General features: G+C 35.4%; 1 protein-coding gene across 1 annotated transcript in view; it reads left to right on the forward strand.

Moving 5' to 3' along the window:
• Positions 1-4,859: 4,859 nt before the first annotated feature.
• The window catches only part of LOC149425490 (neuronal acetylcholine receptor subunit alpha-10-like), an 87,970-nt gene continuing 80,585 nt past the window's right edge, over positions 4,860-12,244 (forward strand). The window contains 2 exon segments of the mRNA XM_089650786.1: positions 4,860-4,999; positions 5,720-5,859. Coding sequence (XP_089506912.1) covers positions 4,900-4,999; positions 5,720-5,859 — 240 coding nt within the window. The 5' untranslated portion in view covers positions 4,860-4,899.

A 12,244-nucleotide genomic window follows, 5' to 3' on the forward strand; every position in this document is an offset into this window, starting at 1 on the left:
AGACGCACTAACAATTATTACAACTCTGTTCAAAACAGACAGAGACGGCAAAAGTTGTTGCGTAGATGAGGAGCGAGCGTATTGCGGGATCGTGTTTTGGTAGGCGCGAGCAATTGCGCCTAAATATTCGAGTTCTGGTTTGCTTCTTAGCTAAGAAGTAGTGCAGATTGCAGGATCGTGTTTTGGTAGGCGCGAGCAATTGCGCCTTTAAATTCGAGTTCTGGTTTACTGCTTAGCTAAGAAGTAGTGCAGATTGCAGGATCGTGTTTTGGTAGGCGCGAGCAATTGCGCCTTTAAATTCGAGTTCTGGTTTGCTGCTTAGCTAAGAAGTAGTGCAGATTGCAGGATCGTGTTTTGGTAGGCGCGAGCAATTGCGCCTTTAAATTCGAGTTCTGGTTTGCTGCTTAGCTAAGAAGTAGTGCAGATTGCAGGATCGTGTTTTGGTAGGCGCGAGCAATTGCGCCTTTAAATTCGAGTTCTGGTTTGCTGCTTAGCTAAGAAGTAGTGCAGATTGCAGGATCGTGTTTTGGTAGGCGCGAGCAATTGCGCCTTTAAATTCGAGTTCTGGTTTACTGCTTAGCTAAGAAGTAGTGCAGATTGCAGGATCGTGTTTTGGTAGGCGCGAGCAATTGCGCCTTTAAATTCGAGTTCTGGTTTACTGCTTAGCTAAGAAGTAGTGCAGATTGCAGGATCGTGTTTTGGTAGGCGCGAGCAATTGCGCCTTTAAATTCGAGTTCTGGTTTACTGCTTAGCTAAGAAGTAGTGCAGATTGCAGGATCGTGTTTTGGTAGGCGCGAGCAATTGCGCCTTTAAATTCGAGTTCTGGTTTACTGCTTAGCTAAGAAGTAGTGCAGATTGCAGGATCGTGTTTTGGTAGGCGCGAGCAATTGCGCCTTTAAATTCGAGTTCTGGTTTACTGCTTAGCTAAGAAGTAGTGCAGATTGCAGGATCGTGTTTTGGTAGGCGCGAGCAATTGCGCCTTTAAATTCGAGTTCTGGTTTACTGCTTAGCTAAGAAGTAGTGCAGATTGCAGGATCGTGTTTTGGTAGGCGCGAGCAATTGCGCCTTTAAATTCGAGTTCTGGTTTGCTGCTTAGCTAAGAAGTAGTGCAGATTGCAGGATCGTGTTTTGGTAGGCGCGAGCAATTGCGCCTTTAAATTAGAGTTCAGGTTAGCTGCTTAGCTAAGAAGTAGTGTATGTTGGCGTCCGTCCATCTCTTGTCTTCATCTTTCAATCAGTCACTCGCTCATGAGCGTATCGTATAGTTGTGTTACTAACGTCAATATGGGCCACTTGAAAGTAGAATTATCTGAACGAGTAAAAAATTTCAAAGAGGATGGCTTGTATTTAAGCGGTACTAACATCGTAACGTGCAAATACTGCAACGTGCATTTGGAAGGAGAGAAGTTATATACTTTGAAGAAGCATACGACTTCTGTTATTCATTTAAGAAAGAAATCTGATCCTCATCCTCAACCAGGGTCCTCTGGAATAAAAAGGCAATCCACAATAGTTGGTGCTTTTGAAGTGCAAAAGCGTGCCAAAACGGAAAAAGAGGAATTTGTGCTTGGCACTGTAAAACTGTGTTTGAAAGCAAAAATTCCGTTGAATGAACTAGATCATCCAGCTGTTCGCAGTTACATGGAAAAATATGTGCCTGGCTCGGGTAACCTGCCTTCTGGAGATAATTTGAGACGTAAGTACGTACCATAGTGCGGTGTTTCGGAGAAAGATGAAGTGAAACAAAAACTAAAGGATCAGCCTGTAGTTGTGGTGGCCGACGAAACTTCTGACAAACAAGGCAGATGTGTCTTTGCAGTTTTACTTAAAACTGTCTCTTCAGAACCACAGCAGTCTTGTTTTTTAGCAAGTGTAAATTTTTTAGACACTGTCAATGCTTCCACTTGTTCTCAAGCAATAATTGATACTTTGAAAGAATACGAAATTCAATACTCTCAAGTACATGGTTTAGTGTCTGACTCTGCAAGGTACATGGGTGCATGTTTCAACTTGCTAAAAATACTACCGGGTGACCATGCACTGCATTTTCAATGCTGGGCGCACGAAGTGAATCTTGTGGGTGACATTTTTATAAAAGAATTTGGAACTGAAATCTATTGTGGCCAAGACAAAGTCAGCCTTTTTGCATTCCAGAAAAATGAAAAGTTCCTATTTAAACTTTCTACGACAGCATGCTCCACAATTAACTCCAAAACTTTACCCTACGCCTGTTGTAACCAGGTGGAATTCTTGGTTTAAATCTGTGATTTATGTGAATGAGTATATGCAGCAAATTATCGATTTTCTTAATGAATACGAAGACGACAATTCTAGCACTATTTCCCTTAAAGAATGTTTTGAAAATGACATTCTAACCAGTAAAATTCAAGTTGAACTTACATTCATATTAGAATTCTGTCCGAAAATTATGAAACTAATTGACAATTTAGAAGGTTCAAACTATTCGTTTGCACACATTTTGTGTAGTAAATTAGAAGATTTGAAGTCCTCTCAATGTGAAGGCTCTTTTGGCGAAAAAACAATGAATATTTTTTCAACCGAAAATTCTATCGATCACAGCATGATGTTGAAGACAGCAGCTCAAATGATAAATTGTTGGTACACATGGGGGGCCGAATCCAACAAATGAGTGCCACAAGCGCATTGGCAGATTATTTTGTCCATCGGAAGCAGCAAATGTGCCCTCTTCTTCTGTCAATTCCATAGTGGAAAGCTTCGCAAAAATTCCGTTTTTCAAAAGTGTACCACAAGAAGAACTAATTGACGGGTACTCTCATTTTCACAGACAATTACTTCGATTGGTCGGCCAAGAAGCTCCTGTGGATGTAATGCAAGTTTTAGTTACATCAAAATCTTGCTACCCTGGATTTGCAAAAGCAGCTATTCAATTGCCCTGTCAATAGTGTTGATGCCGAGAGGTACTTTAGTATATAAAACATTGTCGTAACTGATCGCAGGCAAACAATCAAATTTAGAAATTACAACAATGCTAGCCTTTAATTGAGTTTTTAACACTGTATTTTTTTTGCGAAATAAATGCGAAATTTTCTATTTTGAGTTTTTTTAAATGCGAAATCACGATTTTTTATTTGCGAAATTTACGTACCCCTACCGATCATCCCTTCCATCCTCACACTTTATCAACATAATATAAGGACAAACACATATATTATAATGTACTTATATGCCTTAAGCTATCGGGTAAAATTTTTAATCAGAAAGTTAGGTACGAGAGTTAGGTAGGTACTCACTCTGATCGGAGGACCACTTTCGGTCTTTCAATTTGAGTGTTAATTTTCTTCATCGCCGGATAACGAGTTTATGACAGGGTTCACTAATTGCTGATGGAAATTGCAGTGATCTAATACAGTGGCACACGAGCCAATTCTAAGCACTAATATTTTATGAATATCTTCTAACACGCAAAAACGTATAGATACCTACAATGTTAACTGTCCAGAGCCAGCGGGACTATTGCTTCTCAAAATCGATTATATTGTTAAGCTGAAGGGAGTGGGAAAAAGAAGTAGATGTGGTAGAAGAAGGTTAGGAAGTACCTGGCTATTCAGAACTGGTCAAGAAAGATTTCGCTTTTGAATGGTGGTCTTTCACCGGACACTGGGAGTTTCTGCCACTGACTCCTGCTCTTGCGAGGAGAAGCGATCACACCGTTTGTCAAAAATACATATTTATAAAAACTACGAAATTATGCACAACTCGAATAAAATATTGTTTTTTTTTTGTTTAGCTATAAAATGAATTTAGTAATATTCTATTACCTACGTACTAAAATTAGGACTTCATGACATTGAAACATAACTTACGAAAAACTGCAAGACTTTCAGGGGCTATATTGCAAATTGTAACCTGTCCATTACACACGTATATGTTAATACATTGATAATCATGAAAGGTCTCGATTCTCAGAATACGACTTTGGCAAATAGCTGCCTTTTTTCTTATGATGAAACTAAGTAAGCTTAGTATTACTGCCGTTGTTTGTGATAAAATTAAACACTCAATTGGTTCAGAATTTTATACAGAGCATTTCTTTATATATATTTCAAATTGTGATTTTTTTTAAATAGCTGCCTTCTAACTTGTGAGGGCAGCATAGCTATCCCAACATTGATCAAGCAAAGATTGATCCATTTTCGTAAGCGTTACTAGTTACTGAAGGCAATGTATCATATCATGTAACATTTATAATCGGGCAGCTAACAATAACAGCGATTGGTGTCATTTGTATACATTTACCGTATTATTTATTTAATACCATTCCTCGAAATATTAATATAGAAACATATGAAACTGCTTATTGTGGTTTAAAGCCAATGAATCCACCTAGATTTTACAGTTCATCCCATATTTTTAGGTTCTATAAATTAGGCACATTATGGCAAGCGATCACTCATAACGTTTTTGCAAACTTGGCAATCGCTTGAATCGATGGAGATGGCGATATGATTTAAAATCCCGCTCAACACCAGCCGCCTCTTTTGATTTCTGCAAGAAAAAGACATCGCCCAAAAATGTTTCTAAACAACTTATTTGCCACAATATGATTCGTAAGCAACATTATAGCTATTTTTAAACAGTTTTTATAGGCCATTTTATCAAAGCATCTAAAATATTTCTAGACAACCAAATTTTCAAACCAAAAACACGTTATTTTGAATTACTTTGTAGTGCTCCGCTTAAATATATCTCTCTCCCTTCATAGTAGATACAAACCCGCAAATCTCTCCAGTTTTCCCGCTTTCCCAGCAAAGCATTTCGTATCCCCGCATCTCCCGGTCGTGCCGCACCGCTTCGAGCTTCTGCGCTCCCGGGATTTTATTTAGACACGAGTGATTTAATATCCTTCAAACTTATCAAATGTTTCAATTCAATTTTATATTGGAAAAGAGAAACCTTTTCCAATGTTCGCAGTTTTATTTTATAATTATTGTGACAATTTATATTGTGCTTATAAAAGGTAAATATCATACTAGGCATAAATGGTGTGAGTTCAAGAATAAATTTATTAGCGTTATTATACATATTATTAATATAAATATATATTGCTTGATCGAAAATCGTACTATTTAATAATAATTATAAAACTAAAAAATGTTTTCTCGGTTTTTCTCTTTATACCTAGCATAAAAGATATAATGAGAAATGGATCCACAAGTGATATAATTTCATTTTTAGAATTATGTTTTTACAATATTTTGAAATATCTTTGAAACTGCATTTTAATACTGTTGTGATTTCTCCATTTTTAATAATGTTTACAAATGATTGTTGAAATTGAACCTACACGTACTTTAAGAAATTTAATTATATCGTTCTATCTATATTCAATCCCATTTCTACCGATTTATAAAACATATTTCCCTTGAACACTTTAAGTTTTTAAGCTTTTTAAAAAACATACATTATTTTTTAAGATAATAATAATAATAATAAAATCTATACATCATTCAAGATGATGTTGGCAGTTCCTATTCGAAGAATGATACAGTTAAATATGACCGAAGGAAATGAGGTCCCTTTAGCGCAATTGGTAGAGCAGCAAATGTTCTATGTTCAAGTCCCTGGTGTGACCGTATCTTTTACTGTTTAAAATTATCGTTTAAAAATCGCTAATATTATCTGCAATAATTGAAGTTAGTATGTTTGTGATGACATTGTAATGTATCGGTTGTTCCAGCCGCGTCCTGTGACATCCAGGAGTACCGGCTGTCCCGGCGGCTGCAGGCGGCCTACGACGCGGGCGTGCGCCCCGCCGCGGACCACGCGCGCCCCCTTCCTGTTACCTTCGGGGTGTCCCTGCATCATATCATCGACGTGGTAACTATACCCACCATCCACTAACTTATGCAGTGCATAACAAAACATGTGATACACTACAATATTATTTAATATAGACTGACTGATACAGACCAAATATTCAACAGCTGTGACGTACTAGATATACGCCAATTATACGTTAAAACACTACTAAACTACATTTTTGACCAAAAAAAAAAAATTTCAACATACACAAAATAACACTAACAGACCAGTTAGACAAGCGTATAAAGAAAACATAAAAACTCCGACAGTAAATTCAAGCTTTGGACAAAGACACTACCAATACCATGCTATAAAAGCTTTCAACAGTCTAAAAATTGAAATTAAAACTGAGGAAAATAAAAATAAATTCACACACAAAATTACAAAATGGATTAAAGAACAAAAAAGACAATATTACCAAAATTTCATAGCATAAAATAAAAATAAAACCTACACGTAACACACAAAACCAATATAAACACACATCACTCACAAACACACAAGATTATATATTAAATGTATTATTTTATCTTATATTGTAGATTGTATTTAGATTATATTTTCATATTATAAAATGAAGACCTCAGCACGGGTAAGCCACCCAGTGAGGCCAACATTACTGGAAAACATTGAAATGTAAAAAAAATATTGAACCAAATAAAAAATATATATATATATAAATTTACTCGTAAATACAATCTACGTACATATATTTGTACATTCACGCTTGGATAGGCTTCTTCCTAGTTTTTTTACTATGATCAAAACTGTTTCGTCGGCAAAAGACATTATTTTTCCAAGTTTTGGAATTGAAAGCAATTCATTTACGTAAATGATAAACAGCATTGGACCTAGAACTGCACCTTGAGGGATTCCAAATTCTCAATAGGCGGGATCGCTTATTATATTATTCATTTTTACATGTTGGTGACTTTTAGATAGATAACTTAAAAATTTTACTTGATTTCCAATACGTTCTAATTTGTTTATTTCCCGAGTAAAGAGCATGATATTACTACTCCCTTCCTAAACACGAGTTATTGTCAATTAGATAGGTATTAATCAACCCCAATAATATTATATATTTATGATTTAAGATTTTCACGGCCAAAAGTATTTTTGATATTTGTTTTTGGGGTGTTATGCCGTGTTGCGATAACTCCTTCTTTAGCCAACGTTTCGGACAACGTTACAGTGTCCATCATCAGGGCAGATGTGTTAGACGTATGTGTGTAAAGAAGGAGTAAGCGCAACACGACATAACACCCCAAAAACAAATAACAAAAATATTATATATATTTACGCTGTTATACTTTCTTCAATTTTATTTTATTTGGAAATACCTAACACTTACCTTTTTACTTAATTATTAAATGTTACTATACCACGTACAAGCCCATTAGGGAAATAATACAATTAAGAACAACATATATTTAAAAAAAAACATGTCCGTATAAATGTTTATGTTATAATTCAAATTATTTAATTGTAAAATAAATAGAATATTATCAAACAGTGGACTAGAAGGTTGTGCTTTTCAGTTAGCACCGTAGCTCGCGTCCCTATAATTTTTTGTGATAGGAACCGTCGGAAATGGGCGTCGTTATTAAATTATCCTATATATATAATATCAAGGTATAATGGAATCAAGGATTTTCATCGTTCTCTTAGAGTTTATAAAATATTCTTGAATACGTTTAAAATAAATTAAAAGATGAAGAACTGGGAACTTGGGACAAAATAAAGAGTTTTAACTACTTGGATTCAGTGAAACTGTAGCACCTCGTTTGAGGAGGTTGTGACGTTAAAAGATATAGGGAGGGGAGGAGTTGGGGAACGGTTAGAGAACAGAAAAGAGAAAAGATTGGATGGAAACTAAAATCTTTCAATTGAGTCATCGACTTGCAAAACCCGCTCTGTAAATTGAAGTAAATCGAAAATAGATTATTGTTCAATTACACTGATATTTAGCATAAAACTATATTATATTTTTTATATTCAAAGGTTTCCAAGCAGTTTTACGTGACATCCACAGATTTCCGAAGAATTCCGGAGCGGGTTTTGCAAGTCGACGACTGAATTCATAATGGTTGTCTCTTACTAGATGACGGTACGCTGGACGGTATTGACAATGCAAATATTCTAATCTGGAAGGATGTACAAATAAAATTCTAAATATATTTATTTATTTTTGGGACATCAAAAATATTTATTTTATCACTTTGTATATGTGTATTATAGCCAAAATAAAACTAATTTTGAATTTCCTCCTTATGATAACATATCAGTGAAACTACGCAAGATTATTACTGATAGTCTTGTTCTCTCAATATTGGACTATGGAGACTCAGTTTACGGTCCATCTTTATTGAAAAAAACCCAAAAACAAGTACAACGAGTCCAAAATGCATGTGTCCGATATTGCTATAATGTCCCGAGACGCGAGCATATCTCGCCTTACCTCTATCGGCATCGAATACTGAATATGTCGAACAGAAGGAAGTTACATCAAATGTGTCAACTGTTCAACTTGATGAATTCAAAGGTTCCTTCCTATCTGTTTAACAGACTGCAGTGGTCCCGTGACTCACATGCACATAGTACACGCCAAAGAGACCATTTACTTGTTCTCCCCAAACATAAAACTGCTGTTTTTGAGGGTAGTTTTAGCTACTCATCGTCAAAACTTTGCAATAAAATACCACTGCCTATTCGAACAACAACATCGTTGCAGTGCTTTAAGAAGCTCTGCAGCGAATGGTTGCTGACAGCACAGTCAACCGCACAACATCATCATTGATCGAATTTAAAATGAAAGGGACACCTACTTGTGATTATTATTTTTTTTTATTTTTATCTATGTATTTTATGTAAATTTAATCCTGAATTTATATTTTATTTTATTTTAAAGAAATTTGTATTTATCGATTTATAACACATTATATTAAAGGCACTGCTGAAAACCAGCTACATTCCCGGAGAAATCCGGAATGTACAGCTGAGCAGTTGCCCTTTTGACAATATAATCATCTAAATGTATGTGTACAAACTATATGCAAACATGTAAAAAATTATTGTCAAATAAACGTTTTTATTATTATTATTATTATTATGACTGCACCTCTAATAAGACAACATAGTAAGAATAAAAAATATTGACGTTTTTAAGAACATTATATAAAATCAAAATATTGCTCGTGAAAGTAAGAAAAAAAATATTTTTATAGCTAATTGAAGGGATCATATTGATACACGATATCATATTATAATAAATACAAACAAGATATAACATAAATTAAGTTCAATACAGAATCATATAAAAGTAGTTAACATAACAATCATATTCAATGCCCAGAGTTGCTAAACAAGATTCCATTCAATGTTCCATTCCATTTGCGTTCAACACGCTCTTGTGTCCTGTTCAAGGTTGATCAAAGCAAAACGAACTCTAAGCAGAATTCTTGCCTGAACAGACTACGCAATAATTACAATAGCGTATTATCCAAGGTTGATATTTTCAGTTGGGAACTTACCAAATACAAGAGGTCCATAAAATAATATTTATCTGATAGTTTGTGAATAATGTTTATGTCTCTATTGATTATATCTCTATTATGATTTTATTTATATCTACAACCTCTCTCCATGTCTATAAATGTATTGTTTTTTTTCGTTTTATATAATCTTTTGTTTTATATAATTTTTTTAATTCATATTCATTTCTCACAAATTTAATTTACTTATTCCATATTATGCTGTCTCAGTAGAGGTAAAGTCACAAGGAGGAAATCCATAATTGGTTTATTTTTAGCTGTACAATACTTATGTACAAACTGATTAAATGTAAACTGTCGATTTCCCGAAAATGAATAAATAGAATAAAACAACAAACACTCACTCATGATAATAATAATTCGTTTTTTTTTTCAATGTGCATACCTATAGAGGCTATAGTCATGGTTGTCATTTATTGGTAACCATTAGAAGATAGGATGGACATAAAAAAATCAATTTTAAAAGTATAAATATTGTTTAATATGTGTAAACAGCTCATATACCCATTTCGAGATTTGAACCGGTAACTTCTTGGTTCTGAGCAAGGACATTACCACTTTACCACGGAAGTAATCGACTCCGTAGTACCTGCTTGTTCAAAAAGATAAAGTGACAAAAACAGTAAAAACCGTGACTACGTAATTTTTTACATTAGCATAATATCGTCACGTTTTGGCACTAAACACATATCCCTGCGCCTGTTTAAAGTCAGAAACCTCGTCCAAAATACGTCCTTCCATAGCCCTATAAACTATACGCATTTTACTTCTGCATTATAAAATATTTTTTCTTTCTTCCCATTTTTTTCTCGTGCTCATACAATCATTTTTGTTCAAATGGAAAGTTCATTTGCCGCAAATAAACATCCCCACAGATATTTAAAGAACCCCGTGAATTCAATTCAGTGCCTACACAGCAAAGGCGCGCATTGTACTGTTACCAAAAGGTAGTTTTGTGATAATTGTGCAACGAATATATTATTTGCAGTTGGCATTTTTATTACATCTTAAGACGGAATATTTGTATTTACCATTTGAAGACCCAAATGCTGTAACTCCTTCGATGCAATTGGATGGAGTAACATTAGCCAACTGTGACTCATTTAAGTACCTGGGCTCACTCATCCACAGAGACGGAGGATGTGCAGCGGATGTCAACCATAGGATAGGAGTGGGATGGATGAAATTTAGATCCGTAACAGGAATTTTGTGCGACACGAAAATGCCAATAAAACTTAAAGGAAAGACATACCAGACTATTGTTAGACCCGCGATAATGTATGGCTCCGAATGCTGGACTATGTACAACTCCTACTCTAGGCAACTCGAATCAGCAGAAATGCGAATGCTTAGATGGACGGCAGGAGTATCATTAAAAGATAAAATTAAAAGCTCACGCATTCGTGGTAGCCTGGGTGTCACTGACATAAACAGTAAGCTAGAGGAACGACAGTTAAGATGGTATGGGCACATAAGACGGAGACCACCAGACCACACAGTGAAGCAGGCAATGTCTATAGAGCTTCAAAGACAGTCATCCAGAGGTAGACCAAAGAACTCCTGGATGACCCAATGCTCCAAAATCCTACAAAGAAACGGCCTAGATGAAAGCGACACTCAGAACCGAAGAAGCTATAACCTGAGAACGAGAAGAGCCGACCCCAACAGCCTACCTAGGCAATGAGTTGGGATAGTGCTAGGAAGAAGAAGATTTTTATTACATCTTCCACTGATATTTTCAATTTTTTTCATAAAGATAGTTGCTGAATTGTCTGTAAATGGCGTTGTTAATGTTGATGGTCAATGCAGAATTGTTAAGGAATAGAGTTGCTCTGTTAATTGGCGCGTTATGATAAGCAGAAGTCCCCACTTTCGGAGTATGAAAAACTACATGGGATCTTCAACGAGTATACTTTTTAGAGACATGTTAGTTAACTTCTTTTAATATAAGTGGATTAAGTATAGTTCCAGTGATTAGTTTCGGCGTGCTTCTAATGGTGAGTATATGAAACGCCACTTCCAGTTGCTCCGTTCCTTTCCCATAAACTGAAGTTCAGTCTAGCTTAAGGTGTTGAAATCGAGCATTCATATCTATGAAGATTTATGTATGAACCATTCAAAATCTTGGGTCAATCAATAAATTTTACAGCCTTTATGGATTGCACGCCACTGCTACAAGGTTCCTTCCAGTGTGTTTAAAGGGGAAGAAAGACAAAGGCTGCGTTTATATTAGCTGACTAAGAATAGATGGGCTCGAGAAATGTGATTTTCATTTCATTTCATCAGTTTCCCTCTCCTGGAAAAATAATTTCCTCGCAGGTAATGCACGCCAAGGTGCATCCACCAGAGGATGAAAGTTTTCGCAGAGTTGATGAGAGAATAGACCCACAGAGCACTGCACATGATGGTGGGTCGCCAAGCTTTCTTAAAATTTGGATACATCAGGAGTCTAAAAATATGTACCATAGATGTAAAAATGCAAGACGTTACCCGCCTCCCTGGACGATGTCTGTTTTAATATCAATTTTAATAATTAGTTTCAAACAAAACTACACTACGTGGACTACTATACGAGACGATTGCACTTACGCGAGAACAATCCAGCTATAAAAACTCGGTTATTGTACAAATAGATACAACAATTACAAAATCTACTCATAGTTTACATTAATTTGCATACATCGAAATAATGATTTAAAAAAAGAAATAAAATTTAATTGATACAATTATATAAAAGATCAATTAAATGACAAATAGTACCTACAGAGAAAGGAAAAAGACACATATAGAGACACAAATAGAGACAAAATTAATACGAGTACCTAATATAATTAGCGTAACATATG

This window comes from Hesperophylax consimilis, chromosome 3 (assembly GCF_061612785.1).
Source record: "Hesperophylax consimilis isolate HC1 chromosome 3, BYU_Hcon_1.0, whole genome shotgun sequence".
NCBI lineage: Eukaryota > Metazoa > Arthropoda > Insecta > Trichoptera > Limnephilidae > Hesperophylax > Hesperophylax consimilis.